At 50.5% G+C, this 22937-nt stretch overlaps 5 protein-coding genes across 5 annotated transcripts; 3 read left to right on the top strand and 2 right to left on the bottom strand.

The window, feature by feature from the left end:
- Positions 1 to 20: 20 nt before the first annotated feature.
- Asppvi_002486 (pentafunctional protein ARO1) lies at positions 21 to 5319 on the top strand (the record flags this gene model as incomplete). Its single annotated transcript, XM_043298468.1, has 4 exons — positions 21 to 100; positions 357 to 5151; positions 5207 to 5251; positions 5302 to 5319. 4 exons carry the CDS (start codon positions 21 to 23, stop codon positions 5317 to 5319), a joined length of 4938 nt encoding a protein of 1645 aa, XP_043154403.1.
- A 5581-nt stretch (positions 5320 to 10900) lies between these two features.
- Asppvi_002485 (stress-regulated transcription factor RPN4) lies at positions 10901 to 13102 on the top strand (the record flags this gene model as incomplete). Its single annotated transcript, XM_043298467.1, has 1 exon — positions 10901 to 13102. The coding sequence occupies one exon, from the start codon at positions 10901 to 10903 to the stop codon at positions 13100 to 13102; it is 2202 nt and encodes a 733-aa protein (XP_043154402.1).
- Positions 13103 to 14882: 1780 nt separating this feature from the next.
- Positions 14883 to 16760, bottom strand: Asppvi_002484 (putative cell wall anchored protein; the record flags this gene model as incomplete). Its single annotated transcript, XM_043298466.1, has 4 exons — positions 14883 to 15285; positions 15338 to 15807; positions 15865 to 16484; positions 16544 to 16760. 4 exons carry the CDS (start codon positions 16758 to 16760, stop codon positions 14883 to 14885), a joined length of 1710 nt encoding a protein of 569 aa, XP_043154401.1.
- Positions 16761 to 20352: 3592 nt separating this feature from the next.
- Asppvi_002483 (histone H4) lies at positions 20353 to 20790 on the bottom strand (the record flags this gene model as incomplete). Its single annotated transcript, XM_043298465.1, has 3 exons — positions 20353 to 20378; positions 20432 to 20707; positions 20781 to 20790. The coding sequence occupies 3 exons, from the start codon at positions 20788 to 20790 to the stop codon at positions 20353 to 20355; spliced, it is 312 nt and encodes a 103-aa protein (XP_043154400.1).
- An 828-nt stretch (positions 20791 to 21618) lies between these two features.
- On the top strand, positions 21619 to 22217 carry hhtA (histone H3; the record flags this gene model as incomplete). The annotated part of the gene is made up of 3 exons (XM_043298464.1): positions 21619 to 21643; positions 21773 to 21880; positions 21940 to 22217. 3 exons carry the CDS (start codon positions 21619 to 21621, stop codon positions 22215 to 22217), a joined length of 411 nt encoding a protein of 136 aa, XP_043154399.1.
- Positions 22218 to 22937: the final 720 nt, after the last annotated feature.

Here is a 22937-nt window from a genome sequence, read left to right as displayed (position 1 = left end):
CATAATCTCGCAGTCAAGTCATGGTGGTTCAAATTCTTAACTACCTTGCCGTGAAGTACACCGAAGAAGCCCTTACCGCCGCGACATCGGAGCGGGAACGGTGAGTCAATCTGGGGATTTCTCACTTTGACTTCCACAAGTCAGCACTCCGTTGAGATCCTGGTTTTTTCCGATCATCAATACTCTGATCAATTGGTTTGATACTGGGTCCATTCTCTTCGGTCGCCTCCTTTGCTGCTTTGCTCTTCGCTTGAGTACCCGGCGAAGCTCCAAGTATCCCATTGCCCCGCTCAAAATTTCGCCGATTGCGTTTCTCCAGCTGACTCTTGGCCTCTTCACCTCACTCCAGTAGTTAGTATTGGTCCCACTGGAACAAACGTAAGGGCGGCTTGCGACTGGGCACAGAATGCAATAAAAGACGAAGGTCGAATTGTCCCAGAAAGCGTCGAATTCGATCCGTGTTGCTATCCCTCCCTCCCCTCTACCATGACCGGACCCACGAAAATCAGCATCCTGGGCCAGGAGAGTATAGTCGCTGACTTCGGTCTCTGGCGCAATTATGTCGCCAAAGACCTGATTAGCGGCTGTCCCTCTACAACCTACGTCCTGATCACCGACACAAATATCGGGTCGATCTACACCCCTGGCTTCCAGAAGTCCTTCGAAGAGGCCGCCGCCTCGGTCTCTCCCTCTCCCCGCCTGTTGATCTACAATGCTCCTCCAGGAGAAGTTTCCAAGTCGAGACAGACAAAAGCAGATATCGAGGATTGGATGTTGAGTCAGAGCCCGCCATGCGGCCGAGATACTGTGGTTATTGCGCTGGGTGGAGGGGTCATTGGAGACTTGACAGGTTTCGTCGCTGCGACTTATATGCGCGGTGTTCGCTTTGTGCAGGTTCCTACTACGCTCCTGGCCATGGTGGACTCCTCGATCGGTGGAAAGACGGCTATTGATACCCCCTTGGGGAAGAACTTGATTGGCGCGATTTGGCAACCGTCGAGGATCTACATTGACCTGGAATTTTTGGAAACTCTACCCGTCAGGGAGTTCATCAACGGTATGGCTGAGGTTATCAAGACAGCCGCCATCTCCAGCGAAGAAGAATTCACCGCTCTCGAAGACAATGCCGAAACTATTTTGAGCGCTGTTCGCCGCGAGGTTAAGCCTGGTCAGCGGCGATTCGAGGGAATCGAGGAGATTCTGAAGGCGAGAATTCTGGCGTCGGCGCGTCACAAGGCCTTTGTCGTTTCGGCCGACGAGCGTGAAGGAGGACTGCGCAACCTTCTGAACTGGGGTCACTCAATCGGTCATGCTATTGAGGCTATTCTGACTCCTCAAATCCTTCACGGAGAGTGCGTTGCCATTGGTATGGTCAAGGAAGCGGAGCTGGCCAGACACCTTGGTATCTTGAAGGGCGTTGCTGTGGCCCGAATTGTCAAGTGTATTGCCGCTTACGGCTTGCCTACGTCTTTGAAGGACTCGCGGATTCGCAAGCTGACCGCCGGTAAGCACTGCTCCGTTGACCAGATTCTTTTTAACATGGCCTTGGACAAGAAGAACGACGGTCCCAAGAAGAAAATCGTTCTCCTGTCGGCCATCGGTCGCACATACGAACCACGAGCTAGCGTTGTGCCGAATGAGGATATTGGCGTCGTCCTTGCCCCCAGTATTGAAGTGTACCCTGGCGTATCACCGGCCTCGGAGGTAGTTTGTGCGCCTCCGGGTTCGAAGAGTATCTCCAACCGAGCTCTAGTACTCGCCGCTCTCGGTTCGGGCACTGTCCGTATCAAGAACCTACTGCATTCCGACGATACGGAAGTCATGCTGAACGCCTTGGAGCGCCTTGGCGCAGCCACCTTCTCCTGGGAAGAGGAAGGCGAAGTCCTTGTTGTCAATGGCAAAGGAGGTGCTCTTCAAGCCCACCCTTCTCCGCTCTACCTGGGCAACGCGGGCACAGCCTCCCGTTTCTTGACCACTGTCGCAACCCTTGCTACTGCCAGCAGCGTCGATTCAAGCGTTCTCACGGGCAACAACCGCATGAAGCAGAGACCTATTGGCGACTTGGTGGATGCCCTGACCGCAAATGGTGCGCAGATTGAGTACGTCGAGAGCAAGGGCAGTCTGCCGCTCAAGATCGCCGCCTCAGGCGGGTTCACTGGTGGCCAAATCAACCTCGCCGCGAAAGTGTCGTCTCAATATGTGTCCTCCCTGCTCATGTGCGCCCCCTATGCTAAGGAGCCTGTGACTTTGAAACTGGTGGGCGGTAAGCCCATCTCGCAGCCTTACATTGACATGACGACGGCTATGATGAGATCTTTCGGCATTGACGTGAAGAAGTCTACCACTGAGGAGCATACCTATCACATTCCTCAGGGACGTTACATCAATCCAGCAGAGTACGTCGTGGAGAGCGACGCCAGTTCCGCCACCTACCCCTTGGCGATTGCAGCAGTCACCGGCACCACGTGCACTGTTCCGAACATTGGATCCAAGTCTCTTCAAGGCGATGCTCGTTTCGCCGTTGATGTTCTAAGACCCATGGGTTGCACCGTGGAACAGACCGACACCTCGACCACCGTTACCGGTCCGGCCGACGGTGTCTTGCGGCCTCTGCCCAACGTCGATATGGAGCCAATGACAGATGCATTCCTTGGGGCGTCCGTCCTTGCGGCCATTGCCAGAGGCAAGGACTCGAACCACACAACTCGCATCTATGGTATCGCGAACCAGCGTGTCAAAGAATGTAACCGCATCAAGGCCATGCACGACGAGCTTGCCAAGTTTGGTGTCGTCTGTCGGGAGCACGACGACGGACTTGAGATCGACGGCATTGACCGTTCCGCCCTTCGGCAGCCGGCCGGCGGGGTTTTCTGCTACGATGACCACCGAGTCGCGTTCAGCTTCAGCGTTCTATCGCTCGTTGCCCCTAAGCCTACACTGATTCTGGAAAAGGAGTGTGTGGGTAAGACATGGCCCGGCTGGTGGGATACTCTGCGCCAGAAATTCGCCGTCAAACTCGAGGGCAAGGAGCTGAAGGAAGCCGAATCTCCGGTTCTCACCCGTGCTGAAAAGGCCAGTGCGTCAGTGTTCATTATCGGTATGCGTGGTGCTGGAAAGACCACAAGTGGACACTGGGTCGCGTCTACGCTCAAGCGGCCCTTCATTGATCTTGACGACGAGCTCGAACGCATAGAAGGCATGACCATTCCGGACATCATCAAGCAGCGTGGCTGGCAGGGTTTCAGAGATGCCGAGCTTAGTCTTCTACAGCGAACGATGAAGGAGCGCCCGACGGGTCATGTTTTCGCATGCGGCGGAGGAGTAGTAGAGATTCCTGAAGCTAGAAAGCTGCTTATCGATTGGCACAAAACGAAAGGGAATGTTCTGCTCATCATGCGCGACATCAAGCAGGTGATGGAATTCTTGAACATCGATAAGACCCGCCCGGCCTACGTTGAGGATATGCTTGGAGTGTGGCTGCGCCGCAAGCCATGGTTCCAGGAATGCAGCAATATTCAGTACTACAGTCAGCACGCCAGCGCAGGACTACCGCGGGCGTCTGAGGACTTTGCACGTTTCATCAAGTTTGTCACAGGACTAGAGGACAGCCTCAGTACCATCAAGAAGAAGCAGCATTCGTTCTTCGTATCGCTGACCTTGCCTGACGTGCGTGGTGCGGATCAGATCTTGGAGCAAGCATGTGTGGGCTCTGATGCTGTTGAATTGCGTGTCGACCTGCTGGAGGACCCCGACTCGTCAAACGGCATTCCGACCGTTGATTTTGTTGCTGATCAGATCTCCTACCTGCGCAGTCGTATCACACTGCCCGTGATCTTCACCATTCGCACGAAGGGACAGGGTGGTCGGTTCCCCGACGATGCTCATGAGGAGGCGATGGAGCTCTACCGGCTCGCAGTCCGGTCAGGCTGCGAGTTTGTGGATCTCGAGATCGCCTTCCCGGACGACATGCTGCGCGCGGTTACTGAGATGAAGGGTTACTCGAAGATCATCGCTTCGCACCACGACCCGAAGGGCGAACTTTCGTGGGCGAACATGTCCTGGATGAAGTACTACAACCGGGCGCTCGAGTACGGCGACGTGATCAAGCTCGTGGGTGTGGCTAGGAACCTTGATGACAACACTGCTCTGAGGAAGTTCAAGAACTGGGCCGAAGAGGCTCACGACGTGCCACTGATCGCGATCAACATGGGGGGCAACGGGCAGCTGAGTCGCATCTTGAATGGGTTCATGACGCCCGTATCGCATCCTGCTCTCCCGTTCAGGGCTGCTCCTGGCCAGCTGTCCGCGACAGATATCCGCAAGGGTCTGTCACTGATGGGCGAGATCAAGAAGAAGCGCTTTGCCCTCTTTGGAAGCCCCATTGCCGAGTCCCGCTCGCCGGCCCTGCACAACACTCTTTTCGCCGAAATGGGGCTTCCCCATGAGTACACCCGGTTGGAGACTGCCAATGTCGAAGATGTCAAGGACTTCATCCGCGCTCCCGATTTTGGAGGAGCCTCTGTGACGATTCCTCTGAAGCTGGATATTATGCCCCTACTTGACGAGATTGCCGCGGAGGCCGAGATTATCGGTGCCGTGAACACCATCGTGCCCGTTTCCGATGGTGAGGGCAAGCCGCAGCGGCTGGTCGGTCACAACACCGACTGGCAGGGCATGGTCCAGTGCCTTCGTAATGCGGGCGTCTACGGAGCCGACGGCAATGCCAGTGCTCTTGTGGTGGGTGGCGGAGGCACATGCCGCGCTGCCATCTACGCTCTCCACCAGATGGGTTTCTCCCCCATCTACATTGTAGGACGGAACCCTGCCAAGCTGGAGAGCATGGTCTCGACCTTCCCCAGCGGCTACAACATTCAAATCGTCGAGGGCAACGAGAAGCTGGAGCATGTTCCCCATGTTGCGATCGGCACGATCCCCGCCGACCGGCCCATTGATCCTGGTATGCGGGAGATCCTCTGCCACATGTTTGAACGTGCGCAGGAGGCAGACGCCGACGCCGTCCGGACGATCGAGGGATCTGCCCGAGTGCTACTGGAGATGGCTTACAAGCCGCGTGTGACGGCGCTGATGCAGCTGGCCGTCGATGCTGGGTGGACTACTATTCCTGGGTTGGAAGCCCTGGTCGGGCAAGGAGTACACMAGGTATGTTGACTGACTTGTGCAAATGGACATTACTAATGGAGTACAGTTCCAATACTGGACTGGTATTCGCCCTCTCTACGACCATGCACGGGTATGTCATGACTTTCATTCTTCGGCTCAGCTATGCTAACATCCTCGTAGGCTATTGTCCTGGGTTGATCGAGAAAACGTGAGGAAAGCGAAGCCAAAAGACCTTCTTGTTCTTGGATATTGTCTAGAAAAGCACGTTTCTTGTGATATAAGACGCGGACCGAAGCGTTCGTTTCGGGATTCATATCAGTTGATATCTTCTATTCATTCTAAGCATTATACTTGCGTACACCTGGGGACCAACACCGTAGTGTAAATGCAAATAGTCTAGTCATACAATCTGGCTATCTAATTGTCAAGTCAAGATTAGGACTGAAGTCGAGACTAACTTATCGATAGCCATACCTACTAGATAGTGGCCGTCCTGTCGATGGAGGCTCAGACCCTCCCTATTCCCGAAAAATACTCTAATATTAGAACAGTCCCACCCGGCCATCGACCTCGCAAACTGTCCATCTGCACACGCATACTCGTGTGTCTCATGTCTCATAAGTCTCGAATATCCAGGAAATCAACTCAGAACGCTATCCTAGGCTCCGGCCGGTGGAAAACATTCTATAAAAAGCCCTGATAATGCACATGCATGCTTAGTGTTAAATTCAAGTCTGGCTGATCAGATCTCGAATCTAACCGAACTGTCTGAACGTGGGTCGAGACCCGGTCGGGCCAAGACGGGTGGATTACTGACAGTCCAGACCATGTCAACTTTTCCATTTACCAGTATGTGTATGCACCTTGATTCTTTTACTCAATAGTAGATACCTAAGTCACTTGATTCAGGTTAGGAAAAATGGTGTGATCTAGTCGATATAACGAGGATCATGGTGAGTTGAGAGACCATGTGACCAGCCATGTACCATGTCACGCGCTCTCGCTTGCACTTGATGTTGGTACTCCGTACTCCGTAGGACTTGGATATCATGATCTGGATATCATGATTCGAAATCCTCGTAGGCTGGTACATACTAGAAATTGCTAGTTGCTATTGCTATCTATTATGCTGCGCTCGGATCTCCGGACGAAAAGAAATTAAATCCGAATTCCTCCTTGAATTGAAAAGTGTAAATATTAGGCTCCTGTCCGGCAATTCGCGGCATTTCGTATTCAGAGTCAGATTGGGATTCAGATTAGCAAGCAGGTGGGATGAAAATGAAGATGCTGGGTTATTCCTCGGGGCGCGAACCACGGTGCCGTGTTACCGACAGGCTGTGAAGGATCTACCGGGCCGAGGGCCCAACTGACCCTGTGTACTTGTCGTTTGGTTAGCTTGGTTAGTTGGTTAGTTGGTTAGTTACTTATCGTTATCTTCATAGATAGTGATAGTAGTATTAATAGTCTATCTAGCGGTATGGAGTACGGATACGGTGACATTGACACGGTTCAAGGGACATTCGGCTATCGGAGACATGGTAAGCTCAATCTATCGAATATTTGTCAAAATCATATCAGACAACCATTATTAATAATATGTTTTATCCTATTCCTAATCATAGCATGAAGAATTTTCACCGGCCGATATCACCGAGATACGCGGAGTACTCTGTACTCAGTCATCCAGGCCAATGCAGTCCTGAATATAGAGCATGCACAAGTGCAACCACCTTATCACTAACGTCCATCTAGACGAGCAGCCATGCCAGAAAATTTTTCACCTTGGCATCTCTAGTCCAAATCTAACTCGTGCAAATCGCAACTTAAACTGCATGAAAAAGTTTTTCAAGAACGAGTGAGTCCAACAGGAATGGACGCATTGACGCTACTCATGCATGCCCAAATTTAGACGGGGCTTCTAGAAGGCCGATAGAAAAATTCCTTCGACGCTACGGGGGAACCGTCGAATCCTCCGGCTAAGATTTTCCGGCCCAAGAGAGGAATGGAGGGATGCACGGAGTAATGTAGCCCTGTGAGAGGTGTGGTAGGCTGTATTGTCATGCACAATACACAGGGCTCCTTCGGTTTTGTTACCATATTCGTATTACCGCTGTTCCTTACCAGCAGCAGCTCCAGCTCCCTTGCTGATGGGTCCCAACAGCCCCACCAAAACCGAAGATCCCTCACCACCGACGGATGTGGCTGTGCTTGGACACCTGCATGTCAGCGAATCATGTCCGCAATCCCTCCCATCTGCAAAGAAACCTGCAGCAACAGAAGGGGGGGGAAAAACTTTTTCCTTCGCTGCATATGCACATTGCTGACCTGGCTGAGGTTCGAGGGGGAAAATTCCATGTGGTTTAAGGTGCTGACTATCGGGTAAATCGATCTAATCCTTGTTAGTTGGCACCATCAGTAAAAATCTTTTTACTTCAGCTCGGATGGATGGGTGAACAGTAATCATATTCTCGGTAATATCACAAATCACTAACGGAGTGGCAGTACTGTAGGTGAATGTCTGCTAGATCACCCCCTAAGCCGTCAGGGAAACATTGAAACGAGTCAGACAAGTCACATGCGTACCCCGGATTTCACCTCCCAGCTAGAGATAATCATTGCAGATAAGTCAGAGAGAGATATCCAGCTGAGACTCTTGACTTGCCAACCACCAATCGCAGGTTCATAATCGGGGATGCCTAGACATATGGAATGAAGGCAGATACCCACTGCGTGAGAACAAGACCCGCCGGGGTCCAGTCCGGCCAACGCCGAACGAGTCAACGATCCAGGTGCAAGTGCAAAACTGCAGGTGTAACAAGATCCGAGACACTGGTCAGACCTAGATGCGATGTTGACCTTTAGGAGTCGATTCCGAACGGTTACAGGGCATGAGGGCAAGAGTGTCCACTATCTAGTCTGGGTATCTGACGAGCCAACAACCGCACTCGTGCCAGTCATGCGCGGCCAGTCCCCGGTTGAAGGGAAGATGAGCCGCGTACGCGAATCCGTTGGTCATGAGCATGCATGTCGAGTAGAGTGAGACACAGGCAGCCAGATTCTGATCTTATGTGCTTCAGTTGAAGTTGCCACGGCTTCAGCTGTCATTCAAGCGGTGAGCGGGGAGCAATGTGTCTTGTGTCTGTCACCGGAGGATTGCGGTTGGCTACCATTGTATACCGGACAGTTGTCTTTTTTATAGCAAATGGGCTAGAGTACGCGGTGTTTTTATAGGCCGCTACTCTATTCCGCATTTAGGTACTTACTCGCATCCTGATCTGCTGGTATTCGCTAACAGCTGTCTAATATCTGCTCAACAAAGTCGACCGAGAATTTGCATGTGATAATCCAGGAAATTATTCGACTTTGCAAATTAATGAATAATAACGAATCGACAGAAAGCTATGGCTAGACTCTCTTGTTCATGGTATGACTCTTACATCGTCTTCGATGCCTAGATAGTGGTGATATTCAACAAGATCATGATTTAGGTCAGATGACCTCCACACAACGTGACTAGTACTCAATAGTCCGTAGTACCATGGGAGAGAAACAATCAGCTGACAGATTCCAGTGCTGAGCCTCACATACAGAGCATTAGCTTGAAAATCATCTTTTTCTACAACTGATAAATGCATTTGTAAATGCTCATGTGTCGCGAACTCGGCCGGCCGAGTAGTTATGTATACCTCAACAACCCCAGAAAGTCTGCTGTCCAGTAGGGGATGCCGAGAGCCGGGATGGTGGAGCTGCTGAGCAGGTATCTCCGAGTCTTCTCCGCTTCTCGAGCGCTTGTTTCTGCACACTTGCACAGTCCAGCAAGCAGGGATATCGCTTTATTGTTTTTGATCATGTGGTGATAATTGCTGCAACCGAACATGGAATGCACTAGATAGTGCTTAATAGTTGCCAGACGATTCTCTCGGTCGAATGTCGGTAGCTCGGCGAAGTCCGTACACGGCAACATTAATAATCATGAATAATGTGCATTCATACCTTTTGACACTAGCCACATGTCTGTGGCGCAAATGTGGCATATGCTTGGTCGGCTTATCAGCCCGCGGAGCTATGAACAAATCAAGCATGCCTTACTTGAGAACTTTCTCCTTGCCCGTTCCTAAGGATATGTCAGCCAAATGGTCCTGATTAGTCGATTTACACGGTCCTACCGTTTGTGCATATTGTCAGGGCCCTGCGTTGATACCAACACGAGATCGGGATCTTCAACGCCTGCGTGGACAGGAATGCATGGCTAAGCCACTGCAACTTGTCATTGGTAGCCTTAGGCTCAGAAATGGCACGATCGTCGGCCTCATCCCACCGTACTAGTTTGTTTGTTTAGGATGTGCGGTTTTACTAATAGCTTAGATATCATTTTATAATATTACAGAGTACTTGTTCCGACCAAATGGTGTATATGGGAGTCATAAGAGTGCTGGCATAGGCTAGCGACCATCTGAGTCATTGATTCTCATAATAATTGTGTTCCCCGGTGAGTCCTCGGTACGAGAGTCATAAAATGATGACAAATGGATAAGATTTATTTTCATTTTGAATATCTGTATTCTGAGGAGAAAGAAGAACAAAGAAACATCAAGAACTAGATACCTGTTGAATCGGCACATATCTCGGGTTTGTCCGACTAATTGGGCCCTTCAGGCATGACTGCCCTTCAAACTTACTCCCGACAGGAGTGTGGCTCGGTTACTGCAAGGGGATAGATGGTAAAATGCCAGTGCTGAATGACCTGTCTACGCTACGTAGACTCTACTCAGTGGTACCTGGTCGAGGACAACACATCCATCTTTAGCTGCAGGAATTGTGGCTTGGTAGATACCCGACTCCATAATGGTGGGTTCATCATTTTTCGAGTCTCGGTGGGAGGTGGGGCCAGGTGGATGGGCGCTAAACACCCCCAGACAAAATCAGATCGATCAATCAAACCTTCAGGCAGTACGTATTGGTAATTATGGTATTTTTCCCAAGGTATTATTTGTAATCCTGAGTCAAGGATTGACCGTTGTCATAACTCCTTCGGGCGAGCCCGTAAAACATGACAGAAACTGACTCTGACGCTAAGTTAGTTAGTTTGCTGTGAATTGTACGACGACGCTAGCCCTTTGGGGATTTATTGCATCATTATCATGATCATAAATGAGTCCCTTGTCCCCTCCTGTCCATACAATGATCCTGCTTCGACCTCCAGATACCTTGTACATTAGGAATCCGATCTTGGACCTCTCGAGTCATTCTCACATCATATCCCTTGTTATCAATCTTTTATTAACTCCTGTCTGGAGTTCCCATCTCCTACCTCCTCCTCTTCCTAGTAAGTGATCCCTATTGCTACTATACTACGCTTCATACCTGGTCTCTTTTCACCATACACACACAAGCAATTGTCATCACATCATAATCACCTTCGGTTCAAACTTTATACAGATAACTAATCAAGTAGCTCGCTCAAACTTCCAGTCCTCACATCTTGAACCCTCCAGTTGAGACTCTGGTCTGCCCGCCGCTTCCAGACTCTTCGATATCATCTCTGCTTCGTCAACTCCGTACCACGTCTCGTGCTCAACTTAACTTCCGCTCGAACCGTTCTGTCGGTCGCACCACGAACGAGGTAATCGGATCTGAGCCCGTCGGGACTTCTTGGGGCCGTTGGTGCCAACCTATTATTTAAACTCTCCTGCCCCCGGTGGCAAATCCTCTTCGCAAATTCCCTCCACTCGGTGTCCATCATCCAAGTCTACCGTCCCAAATTTTCCAAGAGACCATTATGCTTATGTACCCTTCTGTACGTAAGGGTCTCATCACTGAACCAGCATCTGCACCTTTTGTCCACCAGCAGGACCCCGTTTGCATACAAGACGATCAGTTCATCCCAGACTTCTCTCAGCAAGACCCTTCACTGCAGTGTTTCTACCAACAACAGCCTCGACTGCAGTCTCCCTTTCAGTATCAACCTAACTTCGAATTTGTCTCTCCGCCCTCTTCCGCTCCCTCGTCACCTTCCTCCTCTCCCGCCTCTACCTTTTCCCACCTTCCCGCGACGGCAGTCGCGCAATACTCGCCTGCCGTCGCCGACGGCAGTTCCTTCGAAGCTCCTTCGATGACACCTGCTTCATCGTACAACCCTTCGATTCATATTCAGCATTCGACCTCGCCTCCAACTTCCAACCCATACCTGACACAATACCAACCCCCATATTTCTACAGCAACCACCATAACAGCAACCCCATGTTGGCGCAACATACTGTCGCAAACAACCACGGTTGGGAAGGCAACCTGCAGCTCTTGAGTCCAGCTCGCATTTCAAACGGTCTCTCCCGGTCCTCATATCAAGACTCGCAGCTACAGACCTCTCCTGCCTCCAGCAAATCTGCCCCAGCAGGAAGCGTGCAACGGTCCAACAACGGTAGCCTGTCAAAGCCTCTGCCTACACCTGTCCAGACGCCTGTGCAGAACTCTTTCCTCGCCACACCTTTTCAGAACTACAATCCATCCGCACATGATGCTAGTCAGGCCGAGGCAGAAGCGGCTATGAGACGGGCTGTGATGGAGCAGCAGCAGCAGCAAAACAACCAGCAGCAACAATCACAAAACCAATCAAGTGACTACTCACTGGCTCCCTCCGTTTCGACCGTGAGTCACAACTCGCCGGTGACCCCACAGACAAGCTTTGACGAGATCGACGATGCATCGAAGGCGATGGCTAATGGTGAGAACCGATATCCMGATGTAGACCGGTGGATGGATGAATACTTACATGCCGATGCGCTTTCAGACTACGGAAACCACACTGGTTCCAATATGACCATCGGCATTCCCAAGCTCAATCGCACAATCTCAGACATTTACCAAGATGAGCTATACAACCCTGCCATCATGCCAGCACCACAGGTCCCAAAGCAACCCTCCGGCAACCAGCATTACCGCAGCGTCTTTGCAGATCGTCTGCAAGCTGCCAATCAGGGTCACCTATCTGCACGGTCTCAGTCTCCTGCAGTCAATCTGAACCGTGATCGTTCGCCCTTCCGACAGAACTCACCAATGGCGGCTGAGTTCGGCAACGTTGCTCAACTGGCGACCAGCGTGCCTATGCCTCAAGGTACCATGAATCTGGGCCAGTCTCAGACGGAGCCCAAGACCATGTCTCCCAAGGATGCGGTCCTAGACTTCCATGAGACTGAAGATGCTAGCATGCCGCCATTGTTCCCTTCGACTCAGCCTGATTTCAATCTCAGCGATGCGTTGGGCTTGCGACGTGAGAGCAGCTCTTCGTTGCGACAGGCACAAAACTTTCCATCGATGGATTCGTTTCCTGGTCAGTTCAACACACAGACCAACTCTCTGTCTCAACAGTATCCCTTTGTCCAGCAACAGCAGAACCACCGCCAGCCGCAGCACCAGCAGCAGCAGAACAATTTGCTTCACCATACACCCGAGTTTCCCGCCTCTCTTCCGCACCTTGAGTCTAATGGAAGCGAGGTCATTCAAAATGATATGACTTCGCCTCAATCCAACATGAACATCCTACCAATTAAACAAGAGATTACTCGGCCAGACAATACATCTACAGATGGTGGCACCTACACCTGCACCTATCACGGCTGCACTCTACGCTTTGAGACGCCGGCTAAGCTCCAGAAGCACAAGCGAGAGGCTCACCGCCAAACTACCCCTGGCGGTCATCTCGTTAGCCGCGATCACTCGGCACGGAACTCCCAGGCTGGCCCCCACAAATGTGAGCGGATCAACCCTTCCACTGGGAAACCCTGCAATTCTGTCTTCTCGCGACCGTATGATCTTACGCGGCACGAGGACACGATTCACAACGCCCGTAAGCAGAAGGTTCGATGTCATCTGTGCACGGAGGAGAAGACCTTCTCGCGCAATGATGCGTTGACCCGGCACATGCGGGTGGTTCATCCTGAAGTCGATTGGCCCGGTAAGCAGCGGCGCAGGGGCCGTGAATGAAAAGCTAGCGGAGCGTTTTGGGCGCGTGTGCGCTGATGCACACCCAAATTGCTTCACCTCTCGAAGTTTCTATCCGATGATTGTCTCAAATCATTTCAGAGCTTCATCGGAGCGACGAATAGGATGATCCCCCGTTTCCGCTCCTGCATCGACGTCTCCGTGACTCAGGATGACGGGGTTCAGCCTATGACGTCAGAGGCTTATCGTGATTGGCGATGGATCCACTGATAGTTGCCGATCGACGGTGACAACTTCCGTTTCGGGCTAAAGATGCCTAAGGCGCTCAGAAAGTGCTAGAATGACATCATGAAACCCTCGTCTTAATTGACGTACAATACGCAACATACACAATGATGATTCTGTGGTTACGTCTTCCAATGGTTTACGATTATCATTTTTCTTTTTCCTTTTTTTTATTACCTTTTTCTGAGTGTTTTGTTTCAGCAAGCACGTTTAATGCATTGCGTGGTCTTTTCTTTTTACTCCCTGGGTGTGAAAATGGGTTGCATGAATGGACATTCTGTTTGGTTGAATTATTCCTCGCAAATTGAGATTGCCGCTTGATTTTATCAGCATGGATATGACTTGGGCTTGTGTTTCTTTCAGCATGCGCCATGATTTCCGCGCGTTTCATGTGTACTATATGGACATTTATGTACGAGTGTCACGCTTATGATGTCTGCATGTTTTCCGTTTTTGTGTTTGATGAACATTGCCTTGGTGTACAAAGGGTGAAGATGGGATTGTATACTATGGGAACCTGTACACTAGTAGTGAAGTGACTAATGATAGACTGTCGATATTCATTATGCATTCATTGATCCTATGATTGAGACCATTGTAATACTGTTGATGCACTAAGGTATCATGATATTGCCGTCTGAAACTCTTACGGCATCAGTAGCAGTGACGATCGCAATGTCAATAGCTCTATGTACTCGTACTCAACTCTTCATCCCTGTAAGAAATTCGAAGATTGTCCGTTTACCTCATACTCAGCATTACCAGCCATTCGACCCCTCTTTCAACATCAGTATGAACATTCGCTGACGTCCCGGTTCGCCTATTCCGTCATGATCGTCATGTATAGTAGTTTCAAGGATGTAACAGAGTTCTTCAGACTTACATGCAGCTTATCTTCCTGTTGTTATAGGTGGATGGTGATATCCACTGGGGTGTATGGAGTGTGTGGGACTACGGCAGTGGGGATGCTGATTGCGAACTGAACTGTAAATTGGGCTTGCGGAGATGGCAGGGACCCTTCCGCTACCTTAGTACGTACGTGTTAGACATGGAATGTGAAGTACAAGTAAGTAGATTATTGCTTATGAGGTTGTCTGTTATGCCACAAGGTGAGGCCGAATCGAGATACATGCCCAACGTACCAATGCTCATCATCGAATGATCGTGTTTGGGTTGTCGACAAGTAACCACCTACTTCATTTGTATGAACTGACGTTAGTGAGTAGAAATTGAGATAATCTTACTGGCAAGTACTTATCTACAACGTAAGTGGGAGGTCAATGTAATCCCTGCAGTGTAGATCATGACGCCATGGTACGTAGTCTATCCGCTGAGATCCACACCCTAACTTTGTCATACCTCTGGTAGCTGAACTGTTCTCCACTTTGTGTGGCTGGTGAGTCCGATTGTTTGGATTGATGTATTGTTGGTATTCACTTGGGCTGTATTACCTTAATGTTTGGTGTTTAGGAAATACGGTCAATTTGATCGCTGTATGCTTGTCATAAAAGCTTGCAGATGTAGTAAAGTAAGGCCATCAACTACGCGGTATCTTGCGTACATGACTCCCATCTATCTCACGTGCCGGCACTGTGGTCTGTCTGTTCGTCGAGCTGGGGAGCTCGTCACTGTCGCCGTCGTTGCTCCTCCAGGCACTTTCCATAAATATGTCCTTCTCTGCCTCTTCGGCCTCGGCGGCTCGCTGGGCTTCGGCTGCTGCTCCTTGTCGCTGACGTGTGTAGAGTAGCGCTGCGGAGAGGATGGCTGCGCCTGCCACCGAGCCGACGGCAATGCCAGCGATGGCGCCTTTACTGAGTTTGGTCGGCGCTGGCTGCGGAGCACTTTCGCTGCTGTTGCTCGCAGGCGGGTAGAAGAAGCTGGCGAGTTCGGGCGTACTGAACCCATCCAAGGGTGTCTTCCTGGTTACATTTCCGTTGGGCCTATCGAGAATCGGTCAGTTGCTACAAAACTTCGTCGTTGTGGCAGACTTACCCCCCGCCAACTACTTCGTAGACTTTGGCCGGGACCGCGTAATCTGCAGCAGACGCATCATATACACTGCCCCATGTCAATGTCGACATGTCGTAGATGGCAACGCCTCTGTATTCCCAGTCGCAGGTAGAGAGGTCGTCAGACAATGCTCCTCCCACTGTCAACATCTGTCGGTTGGCTACCAGGTGACAGGTGTGCCCGTAGCGTGGCGACTTTCCCTCGAAGACTTTCGTCCATGTGAAGGACGGGATAGAAAGCACGTAGATCTCGTCGTATAACCCGTTTGCGCCCTTGCCTCCGTACATGTATACATGGTGGCTGGAATTGTCCTTTGCAGAGACAGCGACCAAGCAAAAGTCCGTCCGTCCGGTAGGTATGTCCCCGGACGCTTTCTGTGCATACCAGATGCCGTTGTCATCGCCCTCGAAAATAGACGAGATGTCGAAGATATCGATCTCGTCGAAGGGCACCTATTAACAGGACTGGTTAGCGTCAAATCACAGACCGAACAGTACGTGTGAACATACGTAGGTTCCCTCGTTGGACGCGCTACCGTCACTCGCTGGCTTGGTGATACCGCCCACTGCGACCAATATGCCTTTGGGTCCTATGCCAGGGATGTAGACCATGCCGCCCTTGGCTCGTGGAAAATTTGCCTGTGAGCTGGTGGATATGTTTGTCGCCAGCTGGGCGTGGGTATCAATGACGATCAATCCATCCAGGTAGCGGAGAAGGCCGTCCGAGTTCTCAAGGTCATTCGATGTCCCGTTGTTGATGTATCCGTTGAGATAGAATGCCAATTCCTGGTCTGGAGCCTCGGCATACGCTCCTCCTGCAGGTCGGTACTCAGCGCCCAATGTGACGTCAAATTGATCCCAGGAGCCACGGCTGGTGTTGTACGACCAAAGCGCATACTGTGACGAAGTTGGTTTTTGGAAACCAGGAAAACTCGTGTTCACATATGAGACAGTTCCGCCATATTGGTAAATGCTCGAGTCCGATGGCGCTCCCGCATACAGTGCCCCACGAACAACCACAGGAGGATTTGTGCCAGTTCTAGGGTTCGGTTTCTTCGAGACAGCCTGGATCGAGATATTCTGTTTCCAGTCCCAAGAAGACATCAGGTCAACCTCGATCAAGCCAGTGTCTAGGCACGGTCAGCGCTTCCGACGTGAGTCTGCTCGAAATTGCATCAAAAGAACATACTATATCCGATCACTCGAGCGCCTTCTGGCGTTCCGTTGTTGTTTTTCGCAACGAAGACTTCGAGACCTCCGTCGATGTACAGAGTCTTATTCGTCACTATTGACTGATGATACAGTCTTGAACAGTAATTGTCGACAGGATCAATTCCTGTCGCGTTGGATGCTCCTCTTGCTAGCGATACAGCGAGCAGGAGTATTGCTACAAGCAACGCAGGCATCCTGGTGTGCCTTCTTGAAACTATGGTCGCGGTGATGAGCGATATTGCGGCATCAGGGCCAACCGAGCAGCAAGGGCTCTATGTGCCCTCGATGGGTAGTAAAAGCCGAGCTTAAGAGTCGCACGAACTCGCAGCCATCTTCTGCCAATTATCAGTCTCACCAGCTTGTGCAACCCATCGATCCGATTCCCCCTCCACCATACTGACCTGCAGGGTATGAAAATCCCGTCCGCGTGTACCGGCCACTTTTTCCCGGGAGCCTGGCGAATCTGACGGCCTGAACTGAAATGTGTGGTCGCACTACAGGTTGGAAATCTCCTGAAATAGATGCTGAGACCGCTTATCGCTTACACAATATCAGATTGGGGTCCAAATTCAAAAGATCCTCCCTGTCAATCTTGTGGCGTACTCAAATGCTGCAATTGCCAGTTCGGCCCCTCTCGTCTTTTGAAGAATCAGGGTCCGTCAACCGCCCCTTGAGCGACGCCAGGACATTTTAGCCCTCGCATCGTCTCTCCACGGAGGTGCACAAATCCGCATGTGCATTTACGCCCCGTCTCATACTGGCCCGTGGCGCGATCTCTAGTCTGGGTGACACCGGCTCGTGTGAGAAAGATCTGTCAATGATTGGCGCAACAGGAATGTGCCAAGGCCGTGCCAAGGACCGCTTCGACACTGGCTGACTCTCTCCGTTGCAATCAGGTCAGAAATAATTCCGTGCATTTATCAAGTTGAGCCGTTGAAGGCTGGGAGAAGCTCGTGTAGAAGGCCGGGTGTGCTTCATCAAGGAATGTTTGTCCGTCTACATTCCTTGGCGGGACGGGCTGAAGGCTTGTTGTGCATGGAATATTACCTTTGCGAGAGTGCATCGAACAAGGTGTCATTTTACAAGAGGTGGGGTATCCTAGCAGCTTGAGCCGCAAATATCCGATGATTGAGATAATAAGAGAAGTGCTTACTGGCAGCTAAATGAGTCTGTTGTCGTCGACCTGCGTGCTCTGTGTTCTGAAATACTCGGCGTATCCTGTGAGAGACCGATGCGCGCAGGGGAGCCACAAATCAAAGAGATAAGCTTTTCCCGGTCGCATACTTGTCGGATGGATCCAGGTATGTCTGAGGATGGAGTATGGACTGATGGAGTCGTGATCAACTGCGGCGTCGAACTTGGCGAGAGCTTCGTAGGCAGAAATTCTCGTGGTCTCGTCGTCTGGTGGCCTAAGGCAGAAGACTGCCTACAGCAGGTGATTGCTTCTACATCTGAACCTTAGGCTCTGCTGGTACTCGTTGAGCGGTGTAGTTGCTCTCAATAATAACGCGTCACTTAAGGAACTCTTGATGGCCTCGACCAAGCAGTGCATCCCGGTCCTGTAGCTACAGTGCTACTTACGAAGTCTACGGAGAACACTGCCTATCTCATTTAGGATGACCTCCCCGCTCGACCTTGGTCCCTGCTGATTCGCCTATGCTGTGTATATTTGTGACGCATTCGGGGTTAATGAGTTAGTCAGTGAGTCAGAGCTGAACTTTGTAGGATGTGTGCGTTTCTGGCTGCCGTCGGATCAGATTTGTCGTCCTATCTGTCTTTGGACTTGTCTCGGTTCCGTTCGCGGCGCGTCCAAGTCCCCTGGAGGGGGCTTCCATCCACGCGTGCTATAATCTCCTCTATTCGCAGCTACGAGTCCAACGACACCAGGTAGGCTCACCAGTTTCGTATATCCGGCGATGATCCGGCGTCATGGTTGTATTGTTTCCCTTGTTATACCGCAGCTACCCGCCTCCTTCCCTTGTTGGATTTTGAAGTCCCTTGATCTTGGTTCCTGGTCTTTCGGTATGATCGCTAGTCAATCGATATCCATAGTCTGCCGTGTTGATATTCTGTAGCCGGAGGCCCGTCGGGTCGTATCTTGATCCCATGGTCAGTCGCAGGGGCTGAGCAGCATCCCATGTCATGTGGAAGCCGGGGCAGGAGTACGGAGGGCGGAGGGCGGAGGGCGAGGGATTGCGTGCACTATGTGTGGTCAGGAGAGCTGTGCTTTTCAATTTGGAGTCAGTTCAGTATGGAGTCCAGCTGAAGTTGTGTCGCGTGCATTGTGCCTTCAGGGCTTCAATCTTGCATTGGATCAGTGGGTGGAAGCTGGTGGTGAACAACGCAGCCCGCAGTTCAAATATGCCGATACATTGATGAGCTTGGTGCGGCAAACAGTGTAGATTTCATCATACGTGATATGTGGTGCATAATATTGGGGTGTCATTGCTCTCCTATGTGGTCTACCTCGGCAGTGAGTTGACTCGAAAGGTCATCGCAAATGCATTGCGTTGCGTTGCGTTCAGTGGATGAGAACGAGATGTGGTTGCTGGCCAGTTGAACCCCAGTTGAACCCGGGTTCAACTCCTCCGCCATGAGCAAGGTGTGTGTAGGGTAATCAGCTACCGTCTTTGATTTTTCATGATCCTCGGCCTGCAGAACTTTCTGTGATAAATATTATATTCGGGCTGATATGTCTTAACGCTCTACTCTAAGCATATCCGATTTTTATAGTCATTGCCGCGATTTTTGTGGTGAATACTTTGTCGGGTAGTCTTTTGCGGTCGATCCTGGAGGTATCTCTCCTACATCTCTACCAGCGTCGTGTATGATATAATATCGTGTTGTGATGTTTTGCTATAGGCCTTGTATGCTTTGATTGTGTTCCATGTCAACCGAGGTGTAAAAAGAGCCAGTGTCTGGGTATGTTGTGTCGATTTCGCCTATTCCATATGTTCGTCAAAATTATATATATATTTCCCAACAACCAGTGCACCACATTCAGATAACACCCAGTGTACTTCAACACAACAAGATAAAAGCTCAATAGTTATTAGTAGAGTTGAATTATCAGACTACAAAGATACGAATAAAATATCAAATTCACCAGTTTAATGTGTGCTGAAGCCGAGATCAGACATATTATCGAAGAAGGTCCGACGCACCAAACCAGGCAGAAAGGCGCAACATCAACACCCACAAGCGAAGACTTACTCACAATACACGGATATGAACCGGCTACTATGGAAAAAGGGCAGAAGAAATGTCACGCACAGATACGCGTAGCCACTTGAAGATACATAATCTATTACACAGCATGTCACATCACAACAGAGTCAAAGGAGTCCGCAGGAAATCGACGAGACCGGAGCATGATCAGACGCGTCAAGGAAGGCGCAACGAAAAGGAGAGCTACAATTCACCACAGCTACAAGTCCAGAGAGATTTAATGTTTTGACTGTTCGTATTCATATTAGATTGCGTTTGATGCTGCAATCTCTTCAAGCCCGGGGCACAGCCAGAAGCATAAAGGCCGCTATGATACAGAAATTCAAACACGAACACTAGCAGACCAGTAGTGGACGCGCAAGGGTAGTAAAATAAAGCATGATAAAAGCAAACCCAGAGACCCATGACACTTTAAAAAGATCAAAGAAAACACCACAACGTCCCAGTCATACCGTAAACCAACCCGAAAAAGCAACCCGTCGCGTCACTGCTGCGGAAGGACAATCGACGCGCCGACCGCGCAGGATGGCTGAAAAAAGGAAAGCAAGAGGAGAACGCTTAACCACCGAAACCGTAGAGGGTGCCTGAGAAGATTGTCAGAGACGAATCAAAAACCGAAATGACCAGAGATACTTACGTCCTTGTCTCTTCAGAGCATAGACGACGTCGAGGGAAGTGACAGTCTTTCTCTTGGCGTGCTCAGTGTAGGTGACAGCGTCACGGATGACACCCTCAAGGAAGGTCTTGAGGACACCACGGGTCTCCTCGTAGATCATGGCAGAGATACGCTTGACACCACCACGACGAGCGAGACGACGAATAGCGGGCTTGGTGATACCCTGGATGTTGTCACGCAAAATCTTGCGGTGACGCTTGGCACCACCCTTTCCAAGACCCTTGCCGCCTTTGCCGCCTGTAGAGAAGAAACGCGTCAGTGACTGCGGTCAAGTCGCGTCGTACTTGTGATCAAAAGCGAAGCTACTTACGTCCAGTCATGATGATAGATGGGAACTAAAAAAGGACTTTGTGTGTGTGTTTAATAAGTGGAGATGTCGAGATAACGACTTTAAGTGGATGACGGATTGGACTGTTGGAGGAGAGAAGAGCTTGAAGAAGTTTGGGACGGGAGATATTTGTATAGAGGAAGGAGGAGCGCGGGGAGGCTACTGGAATCACACGCTAAGAGAGGGATCGACCAATCAGAAAAAAGGATCCTCGCAGCGGGTTTGATCTCTCGGCAGCGTGACGGAACAGTGATTGATCCCGTTGGGAATGCCTTGATCCCCACGGAATGTCGCTCACACACTCTGATCAGGGTTGTAAAATAATTAGAAAAATTCCTAAGTACTATTAGAAGAATTCCAGATGATCGAAATACTTGAAATTCTAGACTTGTGGTTGGGATCAAGATGTTCTGGGTAGCATTCTATATCAGTGATCCTGTGTTCCTATTGGCTGATGCGGGAAGCTGTCTCGCTTAGCGCCCCGAGCAAGGGCCGCCTGCATTCTGCGTACTTTCATGGTTCCTGCCAAAATTCAGTCCCCGAAATCAGGACTTATGGTGTGCTGCTTTCCGACCACTTTTTGTGATCAAAAGAAACCGCGCTAAGACCATCCATTTTTGCTGGCAACCCAACACCACCCTCCCAGATCACCACCCCTTCTCGCTTACTACAAATACCTTGCCCCCCACCCACCTCCTCCATCCTTCTTCCATCTACTCACTACCACGACACTTTCGTCATCTCGATCATCGATCTTTCATCAACACCATCACTTTTTCATCAATAAAACATCAAATTCCATCAAACTTAATTATCTAAAATGGCTAGAACCAAGCAGACTGCCCGTATGTATTAACCTTGCTGTCGTTTCTCTTGTCGTCGTCGGCCTCTGCCAAGATCGTATCACGGTCGCGTCAGTTGGCCGACATGACCACGCGTTACTAAGAAACATCCTGCTAACTGTCTGTCAATAGGTAAGTCCACTGGTGGCAAGGCTCCCCGTAAGCAGCTCGCTTCCAAGGCCGCTCGTAAGGCTGCTCCCTCTACCGGTGGTGTCAAGAAGCCTCACCGCTACAAGCCTGGTAAGTCCCCTGTATTATGTGCCTGTTATCCAAGAACATGTTCTAATATTTGCCCCAAGGTACCGTCGCTCTGCGTGAAATCCGTCGCTACCAGAAGTCCACTGAGCTCCTGATCCGCAAGCTGCCCTTCCAGCGTCTGGTTCGTGAAATTGCTCAGGACTTCAAGTCCGACCTCCGCTTCCAGTCCTCTGCCATTGGTGCTCTTCAGGAGTCCGTTGAGGCCTACCTCGTCTCCCTCTTTGAGGACACCAACCTGTGCGCCATCCACGCCAAGCGTGTCACCATCCAGTCCAAGGACATCCAGCTCGCCCGTCGTCTCCGCGGTGAGCGCTCTTAGATGCATTCTATCTAATGAGTTGTGTCTTTTTCCGGTTGGCTCTTCTGGGAAGGCGATAACGGGGTTCTTGTTTTCTTTTTTATGATCACTGGCGATACATGATGGGTTTGCTTGCTTTCGAATATCAAATGGGTTCGGCACTGGGTTTCTAGTTTTTCTTCACGATGAATAGTAGGCTGCCGATTCAGCGGCTGGGATTTGCTCATGTACATTATGGATCTCTCGAGTTGCTGTCCTTCGGGAAGCACCACGTCGCGACATAGACGCGAAATGCGAATATCTATGTTTAAATCAATCCAACCCAGTCCGTGTCTTTTGCAATTATTTTCAACTATTCTCGTGCCACTGTTTCTGTAGCGGCAACGCGCCACGGTCGCAAGTCGGCCGCGGACCAGTTACCAGGCTAGGTCATCGTAGAACCATGCTTGACAAATGACCTGATCGTTACAAACGCGAAAAGTTGTCTGTTTGACATTGTCCTTCTATTCAATCAACTCCACGAAGCAATATGGGCAGTTGAAGTCGCTCCATGTCTACGGCGAATCTGCACTTGGTGAAGGCACAGTGGCGAACCGTTTGACGCTGGATATCTCTTCATATTATTACGCAGAGTGGATCTCAAGAGCGCCTATGACCCTTTCTTAAAATTTACGAAAAAATGTAGCGCCAACTAGGAACTGGAATGATGATGACATTGATGCTATATATGATGCCAGGAAG

Source organism: Aspergillus pseudoviridinutans (assembly GCF_018340605.1).
Source record: "Aspergillus pseudoviridinutans IFM 55266 DNA, scaffold_2, whole genome shotgun sequence".
NCBI lineage: Eukaryota > Fungi > Ascomycota > Eurotiomycetes > Eurotiales > Aspergillaceae > Aspergillus > Aspergillus pseudoviridinutans.
This window is presented reverse-complemented; position numbering and strand designations above follow the sequence as displayed.